The following is a 13,006-nucleotide window of genomic DNA, read 5'->3' as shown; positions in this document are numbered from 1 at the left end:
ATTTATTATTATCTAACTGTTTTAAGAAAACTAAAAAAAAAGACAATATTTTTGCACATTTAACTGAAACTAAAACGTATTTTGTTTTTCTGTTGTCGAGCAAAAGTATAGCGCTCTATCAATGACTTTTAAAAGTAACGTCTAGATAAAATAAAATAATAAACTCAACAACTTATGTACCAATATAACACAATAAAATATACTATCATACTGAACCAGCAAACGTGAAAATAGTATATATTTTTTATCTCGTAGCTTCTTAGTCATAAGCTCAGCGAAACATCGGCCACCCAGCGAACTATAGGCGCCAGTCACCGATTAGTTGCGCGCACGCATACATGCGCTCGCTCCCGCGCAAACTAAATAAATTCGAATATCGATTCGTTCTCTATGAAAATGTGATGTGAATATTTTTTTTTCTTTTTATTATTAAGTGCTGGCCGTTATGTGTCTGTTTTAGTGTTGTGTTCGATTCAGTGATATTGGATTTTTTTTTTATTTTTCAACATGAAATCTGTATTGTAAGTATTTATTTTTTTGATTTTAAATATATTCTTCTGGCAAAATTTATCAAGTTTTTAAACATAGCAAGTTTGATTCGTAAAAAACAAGTAAGTTGAAGTGGCAAATTAACCAAAATATTAATTTAGCTATTCGACATTAAATCGTAAGATACAGTATAAATTTCTGCGATCTTCATTATTTTTCCTACAATATTAAATAAAAATCATTCCAAGCTACCATTAATAATGATTTCCATATAATGAATATAGCTTAAAAACAAGCATGTATAAAACCATATATCTCCAAAAACAATGTCTTTATACAATATTGTGTAAAGTTAAAGATAATGACGTGTGTATGGTAATGAAACTATTCAGAATAATGCCAACCTCCATATAAGTATTACAAAGGAGTTACATTAACTTAATTGCCTATTAAGAAGAGTGATTTAAGAAAAGGGTGTCTCGCGCGTTATGTCAAATTTTAGTTTACATAATATGACTACAATTAAAGTTTATGTTAAGATTTTACAGTATTTTTTAATTGATAGATAACATTAAAATATTTTATAAAATGTAACGAATATTATTTATGTCATGTATTGTAATTTATTCCCTTAACTATAGTTTTTTTGTTTCTCAACTTCGATCGATTTACTTTGGCTATAAAAAAAAATTACATGGTACTGTTAAAGATAAGCGATATACATATAAACCTGCCTCGTATTTTCCTTAAATAAAAAAATATAGCATTAAAACAATCAAATCTAAAATACTTATGGTGATTAATTCTAAAGTCACAATTAATACATAATATACGTAAATTTCAATCAATATGAAAAATATCATGAATTACGAATCCAACCATATAATTTGCATTGAATAAAAATCGATATCGGTTGATACAAAGCGCAATTAATATTTACATAAAATACTAATTTCGAATGCGTTCGTGTAATATTTTTACACGCATGCTGCCTATAATTTTATTGAAATGCATTTGTATATGAATAAAGTAAGGAATTTATTTGTAGTGTCTCGCTTTACTGTCAATGGACATTGTTGAAATGCTGGCTATGTTAATTCAGATCACTTATCTGTAAATACTCGACTATGTTAAATTAAGTTCCAAAATAAACCTCCACGATGAAATGGAATAAAAGCCTTATCCACAATCCCGGTGAGTAACTATGATACTCATTGATAAAAATATTTGATTGTATCTAGATGATTACTTGATGGCAAAATAATTGTTATATAATTTTGTAGTTTTCATTAATAAAAATAAGTTTTAAAGATGCTTTTCGGAATTTCGAATAGAACTTTTGCGTGAGATTTTTAATTCATTCAATTGTTTTAGCAGGTCAAAATGTAACTTAAATATATTTGTAAGTGACAAAAATGATAATTCATTGGAAAATTACTTAAAGCGGAAACCTATTAGCCGATTTGATAGTAAACATCAAAAAAGTTGTATTAATCCGTCAAACAAGTTTGGTAACAATTCCTAAAAATGTTTAATAGTTAACTAAATTTATGGACCATACATAAGTGTTTATTCGTATAATACTGAAATCTAACATTTTATGATTTAATACCATTAGCAAACGTACGTAGAATTGAATAAAATTGCAATGTAAAGATACCTAAAAGCCATGATTCCACAATGAACAAAAATAATCCAAACCACTACAAGCATGCTTTGAACTTAACTTTAACGTCGTTATTTACCTTTGAAAATAAATACTTTTTACATCAAACCCCGGAACCAATTCGATCTTGAAAGGTTATTCGTAGAACAAAATACGATCTAGATATTTCACACGATGTTGCAGCGGCTGCCAAAATTTTTATTGAAAATGCCAATGTCAGTGCATTCTAGCTAAAGTGTTTATTTTACATTAAAATCTCGGGAAGTGTCATGATGCAGAAGCAAGGTTATACAAGAACGATACACACAGATGCTTTGAACAACATATTATTTTAGCAACAAAATATAATTTAAGGATGAAGCATGTAGCTGCGTAAACTGGACTTAGTTATTACTTTAGAAGATATTAGAATAGGTGGTACTTTTAGAAATGAAACGTTGAATATAATTGTCTAAATATTGATAATAACAGATTTTGAAAATTGTTCTTGAAAAACATTTTTAGAAACTTTTTGAAGAACCAACCAAATTACATCAAAATATAAGTAGCAATTTACTCTGAAAGTTTGAAGCGTCATTTAAGGCTATCAGTTTTTCACAGATAGATATACATGACGTATGTACATAAACATATCAATCGACTACGATGGCCTTACATCAGTAGAAAAGTATAGAAAATTGCATTACCATATTGATTTCAATAAAAATCAGTTCCCTATAATGAAAATCGCTGACAAGGCTCTTTAAGTAAGCCTCTTTAGTACTTCAGTCAGCTGATTTTTATTGGTCATAGACATTCTTCATCGACAAAATTTTAAAGGATATAAACGAAAAGCTATAAGACTTTACTGTTTTTAAATCGCATTTCCTTACTTGGTGAGTCGTAAATACGGCTTTAACTATTATGTGTTTTGGCTCCTAAAAGTAATTTGTTCTGTCTTGAATTGTTCCTTTAGATAAAGCTTTAGCATCACAGTTTATTGCATCATACGTTTTATTGTTCGCGTAATTACTAGCAACGTCGGGACATCTTGAATTGTCGTAAACAGCTCGTCAAAACGATACTGCTGGACACAGCATTTGCTAAAATACTGTTCTAAATGCTTCAAATGTAGGTTGACGATAGACATCTACATTGTTAAATGTCCACGTTCAAGGCAACTCAACATATTTATTTAATGAAACTTAATTTTTCTAACTAAATCTATGGCTATGGAATGTTATCGTCTTTTTCCCTTTGAACTCTAATTTCCCGGAAAATTCTTATTCCCACAGCTAATAAAAATGCACTAGGGCTTTTCCAGACGAATTCCTTAACGACGACTGTTAATTTATTTATAAATTACTTCTCATTAACAACGCGTACCTACTAACTAGTTACATACAAAGTAACTATGACACGTATTACTTCTAGTTATTTTAAAATTAGATCATCATACATAATTTTACCGTAATCTCAAACACAGGCGTCAATCCTGACAGATGCTTTTTTGCATCAAAAAAATATTTGATGGCAATAACGAATAATCTTTCGACTACGAATTTGTCAGCAATCAGTAAGTTCTAGTCACTTTTGGTACCAAAGCTACGATCAATTCAAAATAAAGTATGTTTGTAACCATGAATGTGTAAATTGGACGAAGAGAGGATAAAGTATATAACAGAAACAAAGCAAAGAGCAAAAATATTTCGACAAAAATCCGAAACTATTGTATTGAAAAATCGTGATTTCATTATAGGTATCAAAGTCTCAAAGTTCATAATAAAAATAGACCTACAAGACGGTCAACGACAGGAGTTCAATTTAACACAAGATAAATGCTTTGGCAGCTTTTGAATATGGCGTCTCAATCTTCTTTACGAGTTCAGTGTGACATCGCGGTTTATTTCTAGTTTATACCATATGGCCAGTATTAAGACGCCTATTCACTTAGTACGCCAATCCGCCGACAATGCCGACGACTGGATGTCGCCAAATTTATTTCAAAGTTAGTTTTCAAGTCCCCGAAATTTTCGTTTGAAATAAAGTGCCGGCTTCAAGTCGCTTGCGTGTGTCAGAGGGTTGGTGGATTTGGTGTGTAGACTCTATTAAAGCTGCTGACAAAACACCAAGACTTATCGACAGCGGTTAACAACTCAACAACCTTCAGTAGCGCAAATCTGTATGATCTGTACTGTCGAGTATAGAGAGTTTGAATTAAAAAATGTACTGACAAAATAGTTCCTGCGAAGCCCGCTGAGGCACTGATCAGATTTTTGTACGAAATTTCTCGATAGCTAGCCGGTTGTCCATAGTCGATAGTAAAAGAGAATCGAGCTTCTGTTTTACCTACAAAATATTTAATTTTATATAGTTGTTGCTAGTGCTTCCCTTTTCCAATAACACACGCACAGCTGAGCGTAGGTATTTATTTATTATAGACTGTTGCGTACTATGAATGAATCTAGCGACGCCGACGCGAACTTTATTTTAATATGAAGATCACGGTCACGGAACAACTACAATATTTGTCTAACACTTCGTTTAGAGAATGGTTTCGTATCTCTTATCATGCTATCTTAGTCGAAGTGGTCGCCATGGAAATTGGTCGGAAATATTTGTATATGAAGAGTAGTTTCTTCATACTTTTTATACTTTCGTTTAAAAGACTGTCTTTAAGAATCTGCAATAAATAAATCCAGGTCAATGATCTTCAAGTCAACTTGGTGCAGTAATAATGAAACAGCAGCCTAAAATATAGTACCGCATGTGTCCATGATGTCAATCGCCAAAATTCTTCCAGTTTCCCATATGCATTTTATTACTCTGTAGCATCACACGCCTAGACACGCTGAATCATTATTTCGCAAATAAAAAATTACGATAGTCAATTTAAATCTAAACGACGGCCAAATTGCTGAAGTTTAAATACCTCTGACACTTGCACATTAAAAAGTATGTATCCAGCTAATATTACAAATGCGATAGTTTGTTGTGATGGATCAATCGACGTATATTTGTTACTCCTTCACGAAAAAACTACTTGATGGATTTTAACCCTAGAAAGATAACCATATTTTGACTGCCTCAAAAGATAACCATGCACTTTAGAGGCGTACGATATATTACAACTAACTAAAAAGCTAACTAAAAAGGACAGGTAGATACGCGCGCTCATTAGAAAGAGACAGCAATGTCAAACGGACGCGGGCGCCTCTGAGGCGTAGGTTATCTTTCTAGGGTTAATAAAATTTGGTACACTGATGTCTTATAACCTAGATTAACACTTACGATACTTTTTACCCCGGATAATCTTATTCCGCGGACGAAGTTGCGGGCAGTAACTAGTCTAATAATAAAGTTAATCCCAGACCAGTTGGTAATAAAACTCATGTCATTCGAATTATGGGGCCAAATTAAATGTTTAATAATAAAATATTTTTGGTACATGATGCGAGAATTGTACTCATGTAAAGTATTTTAAAGCGTTGTTCTAGATATCAACAAATGTAGCTCGTTTTTGAAACGTTCTTTTTACAAAAGTTGCCATGCTACTACTATTGTGTTGGTTAACGTGGAATTTTAGAACCTCACAGGATTTTTTTTAACAAAATCCGTCCTGACAAATGTTATTCTCTTTTAAAAGGATACTCACACTTTAAGGAATAATAAATTTTTCGATTTTTATTTTTGTAATATTATCGTATATAACCGATTCTATGAACCCGTGTAATGATTTGTCTAGGAAAGCTAATCATAACTTTCAAAGAATCACTTACACCTGGCAGCTGGTTTAAAACGTTGATTAAACGATCCTTATACGTCCTATAATGAACTAACACTTGATTATAAAGAATTTTACGATCACTAATCTTGCCTTCAGCACCGCAATTCTCTACCGCTATCGACTTCCGGCAACCGGCTAGCTATCGAATCATTTTGTATGACAATTGTTTCAGCGCCTCTAGCGGGTGTCGTAGAAACTATTTTTGTAGTACATTTTAAATGTCAATCTCGATACTCGACAGTACCGACTGTACAGAATCGCGCTACCTGTAACTCGATTCTCTACTACTATCGACTACCGACAACCGACCTGTCATCGAGAAATTTTGTATGAAAATCTGATCAGCGCCTCTGACGGGCATCGTAGGAAACATTTTGGCAGTACATTCTAAATGTCAAAATTTCGATAGCTAGCCGGTTGTCGGTAGCCGATAGTAGTAGAGAATCGAGGCACTGTAGCTCAATTCTTTATTACTATCGACTACCGAGAACCGACCTGTCATCGAGAAATTTTGTATGAAAATCTGATCAGCGCCTCTGACGGGCGTCGTAGAAACTTTTTTGGCAGTACATGCTAAATGTCAAAATTCGATAGCTAGCCGGTTGTCGGTAGTCGATAGTGGTAGAGAATCGAGGTACAGAGCACTTGTTTAACACATTATAAGGCAGTGTGTATCAAACTCTATTTTTGTTATTACGGGACATTTTCAATATCGTTCATGTTACCTACGTGACTATGGCTTATATTTGTTGCCATAATCAATTTTGAACATTAAACGAACTATAACGATGAGAATGAATTTTCAATAAATGGAGTGTCGATTTTTCGTTACACATTTTAAGTTGTAAAATGTATTGATTTATAGGATAGTTTAAAGTATTTTTTATATACATACACAAAATCACGCCTTTTATACCATAAAGTGTCAACAGAGACATAATACACCCAGGTTTTGCCATAACCAATGTAAGTCCCATGTAAGTGGCGGCCTAAAAAATCGTAGCTTTCCTGAGTCGGGACTTGAACCTGAGACTTCTAATCATGAGTGGGATGCACTACCGATGACACCGCAGAGTCTGACGCAGGGAATATTTTTAATCTTTTTTTTAAACGTTTCGAAGAGACATAGGACGTTTATACTATTCGAAAATAAGATAATTATATTGTTGTTTCAATGGTGATGCAGAGCAAAAATTGCATTCAGCTGTTGCCATCTACGGTCTACAGTTAAGTGTAGTTATTTAAGCTCAAATGTATTTCAATTCCTAAAACAGGTCTTGTCCCGCGGCAACTTTGTTCTAAACGGATATCAGTAAAACAAATAATTTACCTCAGTTTAGTATTTAACATTGTAGAAGTAATAAAACGGTACTAGATCTTCGCCCACTACTGACACTAAAGTGATGTGTGGGAGTTAATAGATATGCTTTAATTGAATGCAGGTTGTAAAATCCTGTCAAACTAAAATTGGTACCTTTCCCTTGCAAGGTTATACTAGAACCTATTATTTACTTTACTTACTTACCCCGCGTTCAAGTTCCTATTACAATCGGTTAATGGCTGATTTTTGAAATAAAATGCAGAATATATTTAACACCAACATTTTCACTAACTCCATGTAAAAATCGTCAAACTTGGTGTAGTGATTTTCAGATCAAAGCGTCATAGACTGACAGAAAGGCTTACAGGTTTATAATGATCGTAAATACTTATATTAAGCATAGTAGACTTGCTCCTATAAAATTGAATTCATTCATTAATAAATAGAAAATTACTTAACGTTTGAGTTCTCTTAATTACAATTATTGTAATTAAGAGATTTAATTGAATTTTCTATTTACAAATAATTTTGTTAATGGGTCACTAGTTCCGGACATTTAAGCGTTTATACAAACAAACAATATCTTTATCTTCATAATAAATTGTTGAGATAACCTCGACTCGACCTATACCACCTGAATTCCCATTTCGATTTCCATAGACACTACTAAAAACTAAATTTCAAACCAGTTACACCTCATTCACTGTTACTTCGAAATGTGTTAAACACGTGACAATACTGTGTGCGTGTGTTGTTAATTTTAAAATTTCACAAATGCGTGCGAGCGATCAATTAGATACCTATTCGAATATTTGTTAATGTATTCGCATTCACCTTGGGAAATAGAAAGATGTAATCTTTACTACAATAGCTTTATATTACCGAGACTAAAAGTGTTTTATATCAAAATCGATATAGCCGTATTGAAGAGATAATAGGACAAACAAATGTCTTGTAACTGTGTCCCCAAGGTAGACTCGCAGAAAATGCCTTTGGCATTAAGTCCGCCTTTATACAAATTTTGTATAAGAAGTTTAAATAAATAAATAAATTCAAACATTGATTGTAGTTATTAAAATAAATTTTATTTCCAATACGAATCGAATCTTTGACGCTATTACGTCATGACATAGAGACTGTAGCGTATTTTACCCATTGCATCACAGGCGCCGTCAATGCCACACCTCAGGTTAACTTAAATCTTAACCTTTTTCTAAATTCCTCAATTATATATGTATAATTAGGAATTTAGAAAAAGGTATTTATTTTATACAGGTGTGGCCAGTAGTATGCTACTGGCCACACCTGTATAAAATAAATAACAATTACAAAATATAATAAATCAAAGATCGGAAGAATATTATTAATTGCTTTCACGCGAGAAGGTGTTATTACTAAATCAGGCGACAAAAATCTAAACTGATACTGATTTATTCTTGAGTATAATATATCAAGTTTATTTTAAAAAACCGTTATTTAATTTGGATTATGTTGTGCAGTATAATTACCGATAAATTATTATTCGGATGCAAGTATGACAATTTAATAAAAAATGTATACAGGTCAAAAGCTGATAAGTGATTGCCAATTTACTTTTTTTACACGGTACCGTCCCTCTGCTGGGCAAGAGTCGCCTCCCAAATTAAGGAACTGTTTAGAGGCTTGGGATTAATTCATCTATTAAATGATATTTGAATGGAAAACCTGACCTGGGTTACCTCAAGTATAATAATAAATATTATATAATTACAAAATACCACTATTTATTAAAATTGTTCACATTAACCGTAATCATAATTATCACCTCGTACTCAAAACACTTGCTAATAAATCTTGTAGAAAACGTGTTTAACGTCAAGTAAAATTACGTTAATAGTGCTTAAAGTATTCTTACAATTTTCATTATATAAGCAGCTATAATACATACATATAGTCTCGACATTTGAATAGATTGCTAACTTTGATTGAATGTTTATTTGTAATTGAATATGTTGTAATAGCGTAAATATGGTATCGATAGGTACTAGGTTGTAAGTTAACGACTCTTGTTGTATGATAAATGGTGGTCAGCCTTCAGTAAGTGAAAGAGAAACATGTAACATTTATAGGTATAATTACCTATCTAAATATTTGTTATCTTGACGACAAATTTCGTTGAAACCAGCCAGTGCAGGACTATGTTTACAGCGTTTAAGTGTTTGCACAATACACAGGTACAGGCTTCACTTTCAAAATATAGCTTCTATTTTTTCACTCTCAGAGCTCAGTGACTGAAGCGACTAGTGAGAGGAGAGGTGCAAGATCGACAGTGATCTCCGAGGCGAAAGACTATGACGCCAACTTTCTAACTTTGGGCAATCTCTGAGTTATTCTTAACATTAAAACTCAGAAAACTTTTTGGCCTGACCCAAGATTAGAACCGGAGTCTTCTGTTCGACAGTCGACAGCATACACCGAGCGCGGCACAGAGGCAGTTGTTTATTGATGTATTATAATGTGTAATGTGCACAGTGGCAGTATATTTTAAGAATCATACAACGTTTAGGGTTAAAAGATCTCGGTTTTTTTCAAGAAGATTATTGTTGCGGAAAACGGTTTAAAGTATTCGTTGAAATCGATTTACTTTAAATATTTACCTCAACAAACTAATGAGTCGTGCAATTTTGTTGTAAATGATTATACACGGCATAAATAACACTGCTTTATTGCGGTTACCTACTTTAGAAGTTATTTATAAGCTTTTTAATAAAGTTAAAGGAAAAATGCTATTAAGATTCAGTGCGAGTTCGTTGCAATAGTAAAATTAAAAGTAGTTTTAGTACGTCGATTCTATCTGCGGGTTATAGATTACTTCTCCGTGAGGTAAAAGGTGAAATCGTAAAGTGTATATGTAGAAAAAAAAAATACTGATCCAGATTGGCTCTAAAATGGACCACTGTCCGGAGTGCAGTAGCTAGATTCTCTTCTACTATCGACTACCGACAACCGACCTGTCATCGAGGAATGTTGAATTGTTTCCTGAGACCACTGGTAGATCCTTTAAAAAGTCTATACGCTAATTATCTAAGTTCAACGATTATGACGAATGTACCTCTAACGTTAAAGAACTTAAAAACATTACTTATAAGTAAGTACTCCGAGAATTTAAATTGTATCTGACTGACATGGTTAAAAAATACTGACAAATAAGACTGAAAAATACAGACTTTTTTGCGCTGTTCCTGAATTGGATATTTTACCGTTGTGAAATCTTATCCAAAAGTTTGTATGCAATTGTAAACAATACGGAATCGTGTTCCCGTCGACAATTACGTGTAGGCCCGAATACAATGGAACATACATTTTGTAAGAAAAGCCGACAAACAAAACGGAGGCACAGTTGAAGAGAAATCCATGGATTGAATATTTAAACGTTCAGGAAAGTTTGTATTTTCTCAAAATAACCGGTAGAAGTTGCCGACAAACTGCGACTTACATGAAACTAATTTCATGTCAAGAAATGCACGCGTGATATATTTTGAGAGTACAAAAATTTACAGTAATACGAAAACATTTTGTACTATTTCTGAAATGCAATTTGTCAAATTCATTTTTTATTGCTGAAAATTCGAGAGACAAACACCGAAGCGATGTATGTATACATATTATGATACGCTTGCTTCGTCGTCGCATCGATTACTTATTAAAATCATAGCTAGAATTACCCGAAAAATATATAAAGTTTTAAATTAAGTTTCCTTATAAAAGTTAAGGTAGCAACTGTAATGGTCCATAGTAACCACCTTTTTGTTATCACGAAAAGGAAATTTCTGGATATCTCAATAGGAGTTCAGTCTGGTAAAAGGTTAACATGTACATTATGGAGGTAGGTATGCCCCAAAAACTCAATCAATCTAGTTCTTCAGGAAATGCTATCATAGTGATTACTGCAATCAGTGTCTTATCAGTGACGATAATCATTTGAGTTCATTGACTCATAATGAGGAATTTGACCGAGTTATTTCTCTGTATACTTCCTATCTGATTAACAACAGGTAACACGCCTACAAGACTTAAATAAACAAAGAACACATAACGATATTTTTATCATCGTCACATAATATAGACTTCCGAAAATTGTCCCAAATTATTATCACAAGAATTCTATTTTTGTGCGATCAAAAATAATTGTATTTGTAATATAATTATTCGTGTGACATTTAAGACTATTTTTCTTTGAAAGAGTGGGCATCGATTTAATTCCGCTTTATGTATCATAAGATGTTAGACAAAGACATTGAACATGTCATCATATTAAGTTCTCAGTTTTACCGTTTATGTCTTTAAGCTAACTCAACTTTAAGCTTGTACAAAAAATATAAATTTTTAACCCTTTACTGTTCCACTGCTGGGCAAGGTCCGGGTATGAGGAAGTGGTTACACTAAAAATATTCTAACAACAAAATCATCTCCGGTCCGGAAAGCAAACACCCAGACTATCAGGTCAAATATTTTCTTAATAATTTGTCATTGTCTTGTCACGATAAAATTACACCTCATTTTCCCGGAAAAAGTTGACAATTTGGCATACTGCACTTTTCGCTTCTAATATTTCCGCAACACATGTTTGTTGCGATATTCAATGCCAATAATAATGTACACATTTCAAGATAAATTCTAATATGGATTTCCGATTTGTGTGGGAATATCCCTAGGATATAAATATCGTTTGATAATAGAAATACTAACGGTCACGTTCACAAATCACATTATTATGACTAAACGTATGTTGATAAGTAATAATGTTCGTAACTACTTCATTATTTCTCAGATAATTTATTATTATAGGATTATTCGCCTTTTACGTAATATATAAACATTTAAATAATCAGCTGTTATGATTATGTGAATGAATCATGTCTTATCGCACTGTTACTGGGAAGCTCAGTCACACGGATAAAATTTCAATAATTGTCGGTACAGTTGTAATTTGAGAATAGATTCAGGTGCAGTTTTGTACAAATCAGAGAGCGGGTTGCTTTGTAGTACGAGTGATGCTTTTTTATTTTTTGCAGTACCTAAAAGGTAAAAAATATAATTAACTAGCTGACCCGCGCAACTTCGCTTGCGTCACATAAGAGAGAACGGGTCAAAATTTTACCCGTTTTCGAAACATTTTTTACTGGTACTATGCTCCTATTGCTAGTAGCGTGATGATATATAGCCTATAACCTTCCTCGGTAAATGGGCTATCTAACACTGAAAGAATTTTTCAAATCGGACCAGTAGTTCCTGAGATTAGCGCGTTCAAACAAACAAACAAACAAACTCTTCAGCTTTATAATATTAGTATAGATAAATAAGCGCTAAGAATTTTTTAATCGTCATATGAAAATGAAAGTATTTTTATCGCTGCTACCGAATTTGTACTCCTTATAAAAGTGTAAATATTGACTGAAAGAAATTTGTAAAAACATGAGTGTTTGTTAATACTTTGTGCGAATCGTTGTTGACCTACTTTAGTGTTGAATTTGAATTAACATGTAAATAAAAATGGAGAAAAGAGGCGAATCGGAAATATGTTGACTTGTTCACAAATAGATACAGTCTCTATTAACCAGATACTCTCACGAACTACATTCCCAAAGGACGTACTACAACAGTTAGTTCAGTGTAAAGTTCGTTTTGTAAAGCTAACGTATCGAAAACAAACTCGCAACGCTCAAATCTGTGCACACCCCGAATATTTCACACTATTTTTTCACCGTACACAATTAAAAAACCA

General features: G+C 32.7%; 1 protein-coding gene across 3 annotated transcripts in view; it reads left to right on the top strand.

The window, feature by feature from the left end:
- The first annotated feature begins 316 nt into the window (after positions 1-316).
- Positions 317-13,006, top strand: part of LOC142978431 (uncharacterized) — an 88,512-nt gene continuing 75,822 nt past the window's right edge. For all 3 annotated transcript variants that reach the window (XM_076122887.1, XM_076122886.1, XM_076122885.1), the window contains exon 1: positions 317-521. In XM_076122887.1, coding sequence (XP_075979002.1) covers positions 508-521 — 14 coding nt within the window. In that variant the 5' untranslated portion in view covers positions 317-507. The remainder of the gene's footprint in view (positions 522-13,006) is intronic.

This window comes from Anticarsia gemmatalis, chromosome 14 (assembly GCF_050436995.1).
Source record: "Anticarsia gemmatalis isolate Benzon Research Colony breed Stoneville strain chromosome 14, ilAntGemm2 primary, whole genome shotgun sequence".
Lineage (NCBI taxonomy): Eukaryota > Metazoa > Arthropoda > Insecta > Lepidoptera > Erebidae > Anticarsia > Anticarsia gemmatalis.
Note: the sequence above shows the minus strand (reverse complement) of the source record. Positions and strands in the feature narration are given on the sequence as shown.